At 34.4% G+C, this 5,345-nt stretch overlaps 1 protein-coding gene across 1 annotated transcript; it reads left to right on the top strand.

Moving 5' to 3' along the window:
- The first annotated feature begins 1,392 nt into the window (after positions 1-1,392).
- On the top strand, positions 1,393-4,465 carry LOC103581990 (zinc finger protein 883-like). The gene is made up of 2 exons (XM_008563682.1): positions 1,393-3,729; positions 3,980-4,465. The coding sequence occupies exons 1-2, from the start codon at positions 2,154-2,156 to the stop codon at positions 4,249-4,251; spliced, it is 1,848 nt and encodes a 615-aa protein (XP_008561904.1). The 5' UTR covers positions 1,393-2,153; the 3' UTR covers positions 4,252-4,465.
- The last annotated feature ends 880 nt before the right edge of the window (positions 4,466-5,345 follow it).

Genomic DNA, 5,345 nt, shown 5'->3' on the forward strand with positions numbered 1-5,345 from the left:
TTATAAGGAAACAAAATTTATTTTTTATCATTATGTAGGCAGACAAGTCCAAGGTTGAGTTGTCACATCTGGTGGGGGTCTTCTCATTTGTGGAGACTCTTCAGCAGAGTCTACAGTTGGTGCAGCGTATCACAAGGTGAGAGTGGCAGAAGTGTGTCCACATGCTGTTTAAAGCCACCAATATACCCCCAATAACTCATTAACTCACTATTTCATGAACAGATCAATGCATTTATAAAGGCATGGTCTTCACTATCTAATAACTTCCTCAAAGCCTTACAGTTCAAATACCATAGTTAGATTTTCCACACTCTTCATAATGTTAATATGATGATCAAGCTTCAATATGAGTTTGGGGGAACATTTAAATTATAGCACAAACATTTATTTATACACATATTTTTCTAACTACATCATAATTAAGTGTGTTTTAAGTACTGTTTATTTTATATATAGTTGTACTTAAAACAGCAATAATCTAAATAATGTCTCTTTCATACGGTTCACATTCTGATGAGAAACAAGATAATAATACACATTAAATATTTGTATTAGAATCATGAGGAATATGTAACCACAGTGAGAGAGACAGAAAAGTGGGTAATGAGAATTTAAGAAGGATATCCAGATTGGGCAGTTCTAGGAAGATTATTGTTTACTTTGGCATAGCATAAGTTCAACTTAACTCTTCCTGATTTGAAATATTATACTTGCATAAGTATAAAATTGAGAGTTTAGAGAGGACATCACTATTGGAGCTACAAATTTGGAAATTGGTGCCTTACACCTGATTTTTAAAGTCAGAATTATAGAGGAGGTTACCTAGGGTGTTGATAAGAGAATGAGCAAAGAGGTCCAGACGTGAGCATTGTGTACCATGAATCAGAAAGTATGAAGCTGTTAAAGACACAGCATAGGCACCTGGAAAGGAGCTACTGGACTTGGAAGGAGATTCAGGAGATTGTGGGTCCCAACATCAAGTGAAGCAAGAGTTTTATGTTGAAGGGCTCAGATTTTTTTGTAGAGTACTGGAACTTGAATTTAGCATGTTCCCTTCTCTTTGTGAATGTTATTCTAAACCAACAAAGAGAACAAGGAATGCACACAAGACTTTATTTTTTATGAAAATAGGACACAACTGAAACTTCATTGCAAAAAATAAAAGTCGTCAGAAGCAGCAAATTATAAAGCAGAGGTGTGTGCACCAGAAAATGGAGGTAGAATGCCAGTTAAACTCAGAAGAAGCTAAATAGAAATTGAAATATTGTGGGTACATCCTGGGTTGACAACCACATGTTAAACCTGCAGAAAAGGGGTGCACAGTGTGGTAAAATGGAGCTTTTTGAGAAGCAGAGGCAGTGATGTTAAATGAGAAATTTGTAGTAAGATGTCTTTATCTACTGCGTGGGAAAGGAGATGTTTTATCTGAAAAATTTTCATATGTCTATAGCCTTTTTGTAGGGAAGAATGAAAACTAAATGAACAATGGGGCAAAATTCTGAACCTAAGCCAAATTTCTGTTTAAAGGAAAGAAAATTGGTTTCCTGCTGAACCCGAAAGTACCTGATGAAATAAAGTATTACCATACTCAAATCAGAATAAGAAGGGAAAAAAGCACCATGTGATTCGCACTGTTGTTATAAAAATAGAGAAATAAAATAGGGTAAACAAATGTCAGATGATAAGCACTTGGTTGAAAATTATGACCAAGTGTAGGTGAAAGTTTTACCAAATATTTTCTTATGAATGAAAACTAAAGAAAGAAAATTGTACATTAGGAAATATTTTAATATAATTTATTACATTATGGTAGTATGTAGGAAACATGTATACTTATAAATCCAATTTCCATTATTCACTTTTATACAATCCTATGCCATGAGAATATGAAAAAACTTCTTTACCTTTACATGCTCATTTAAGCAATACTTATGGGTGGCTTATAGATATGGTATTTTTTTCTTATTTTAGATGTTCAGATAGTTGAAGCGCTAATTACAAAAAGCCAAGAACGTCATGATACACATTTGCAGGATGTTGTAATTGCCAACAGCAATACATCAACTGAGGAGAAAGTTGAAATAGAACAAGCATTTCATTTGAGCTCAAACCATATTTCAAATTCAATTATAAATAGTGAAAAGTATTTAGGAATGAGGTGCAAAGAGTTCAATGTATGTTGGAATGCACTTCCTCCTAGGGAGGCTGATTGGATGCATGCTGGAGAGAAATCTGATGAGGGTAATATAACTGGGAACTTGTGGAAACATTGTGAGCATCTTAATCAGCATTCCAAGATTCATGCTCAGCAGCAGGCTTTTGAATATAGTGGACAATGGAAATCCTTCAACACAGCGCCAATATTATTGGAACAGAAGAAAGTGTATGTGGGAGAGACATCCTGTAAATTTGATTATGGGAAAGTCTTTCATAAGTCAGATGTTGTTGCCCAAGAGACAATTCCAGTATTAGAGAAAGCTTTTCAGTTTGACATATGTTGGAGAAAGTTCTGTGAAAATTATGAATTCACTGAACAGCAGAAAATACACACAGAACAGAAACCTTATAAATATAGTGAATGTGATAAATCATTCATGAAGAAATTACCCCTTACAATCCATAAGAGAACACATACAGGGGAGAAGCTATATGTGTGTAATGACTGTGGGAAAACCTTTCACAAGTCCTCAATCCTCAGCAAGCATCAGAGAATTCACACAGGTGAGAGACCATATGAATGTAGTGAATGTGGAAAAACCTTTCATGAGAAGTCAAATCTCAGCAGGCATCAGAGAATTCACACAGGTAAAAAACCATATGAATGTAAAGAATGTGGAAAAACCTTTCATGCGATGTCAGGCCTCAACCAGCATAAGAGAATTCACACAGGTGAGAAACCATATGAATGTAAAATATGTAAGAAAGCTTTCAGCCGGAAGTCACACCTCAGCTTACATGACAGATCTCACACAGGTGAGAAACCATATGAATGTAAAGAATGTGGAAAAACTTTCTATTGTAAATCACACCTCAATGTACATCAGAGAACTCACACAGGTGAGAAACCATATGAATGTAAAGAATGTAGAAAAACTTTCTACCATAAATCAAATCTCAATGAACATCAGAGAACTCACACAGGTGAGAAACCATATGAATGTAAAGAATGTGAAAAAACTTTCTACCATAAATCAAATCTCAATGAACATCAGAGAATTCACACAGGTGAGAAACCATATGAATGTAGTGTGTGTGGAAAAACCTTTCACTGGAAGTCACAGCTCAGCAGGCATCAGAGAATTCACACAGGTGAGAAACCATATGAATGCAGTGTGTGTGGAAAAACCTTTCACAGGAAGTCACACCTCAGCAGGCATCAGAGAATTCACACAGGTGAGAAACCATATGAATGTAGTGAATGTGGAAAAACCTTTTATGAGAAGTCAAACCTCAGCAAGCATCAGAGAATTCAAGCAGGTGAGAAACCATATGAATGTAAAGAATGTAGAAGAACTTACTCCAGTAAATCATGCCTCAGTGTACATCAGGGAACTCACGCAGGTGAGAAACCATATGAGTGTAGTCAATGTGGGAAAACCTTCCACAGAAAGTCATACCTCACCAGACATCAGAGAATTCACACAGGTGAGAAACCATATGAATGTAGTCAATGTGGGAAAACCTTTCACAGGAAGTCAAACCTTACCAGACATCAGAGAATTCACACAGGTAAGAAATCATATGAATGAAAAGAATATTCAAAAGTTTTCTGAAGTAAATCAGACTTCAATGTACATCACAGTACTCACACAGGTTTGACACCATATGAGTACAAAGAATGTATAAAATCTATCTACCATAACTTGGCTCTCAATAAACATAAGAAAAACACACATAGAAAAGACCCTACGAATACAATGAGTGTGAAGAAACCTTCAAATGTAAGTCAATCTTAAGCATGCATCAGAGATTCACACAGATGAGAAGCCCTATGTATGTAATGAATGTGGAAAACCTTTTCATCAGAAGTCAAACCTCAGCAAGCATTGGAGAATTTACACATGTGAGAATCCAGATGAACGAAAAGAATATAGGAAGCTTTTCTACAGTAAAGCAGACCTCAGTGTACATCAAAGAACTCACACAGTTGTGAAACCATATAAATGTAATGAATGTACAAAATCTTTCTACCAGAAACCAAGCCTTACTAGTCATGAGCACACTTCAGGATGCATCAGAGAACTCATGTAAAAGACAAAACCTATGAATGTACAGCTGTCTATTCATATCCACAGGGGATTGGTTTCAAAACTTTCCATAGATACCAAAATCTGTGAATGCTCAAGTATTATATGAAGTGGTGATCTATTGTGTAACATTCTGCTGCACAATTTAACATCATGTCTAGATTACTTACATTACTGAATACATTAAAAACAATATAAGTAGTTGTACTTTTTTGGTATATTTTGTATTGCCATACTTTCTTTTTTTCAAATATTTTTGATCTATAATTTGTCGAATCCATGAATGTGGATCTTGTGGATATGGACGGCTCATTGTAATGAATGTAGAACATCTTTTGTCAGAAGTCACACCTAAGCAGACATAAGAGAGCTCACATAAGGGAGAAATACTGTATGGCAAAGACTAGCTATTTGTTTCCAGAAAAAAACACACACACACACAAAACACTGTCTTTTGTACAGACAGCTTTTTCAGCAAATTGTGCTGGGAAAATTGTATACACTTGCAGAAAGATAAAGTTGAACCCCTCACTCAAATCAGACCCATTCACAAAAGTCTTCAAAATAGATCTCTTATTGTTTGTAGGAGATAAAATTATAAAACTTATAGAGCAATAATGGAGTAAATATTTGTAATTATAAGCTAGGTAACAATTTCTTAGAAATTAGAGTCAATTTTTGTACTTATAAGCTAGGTAACAATTTCTTAGAAATTACACCAAAATCACATTCTAGAGAAAGAAATAAAAAGATAAATTGCATTTGATAACATTTTGACACTTATGTTTTTCAAATGAGGACATAAAGAAAATAAAAAGACAAGTCAATTAATGTAAAAAATTTTTAAATTATCTGTGTGATGGGTATATTTCAGAATAAAGATGAAACTCTTAAAAGTCAATAATAGACAATCAAGTTTTTAAAATGGACAAAGGATTTAAATACACGTGTCTACAAAGAAGATATACAAATTGTCAGTAAGTACGTGGAAATATGAACATTATTGTGATTAGAGAAATGCAAATGAAAACCATAAGGAGGATAATTAACACCCAATAAAATGGCTATAATACAGACAATAATAAGTGTCAACAAAGA

This window comes from Galeopterus variegatus, unplaced genomic scaffold, assembly GCF_000696425.1.
Source record: "Galeopterus variegatus unplaced genomic scaffold, G_variegatus-3.0.2 Scaffold14517, whole genome shotgun sequence".
In the NCBI taxonomy this organism is placed as follows: Eukaryota; Metazoa; Chordata; class Mammalia; order Dermoptera; family Cynocephalidae; genus Galeopterus; species Galeopterus variegatus.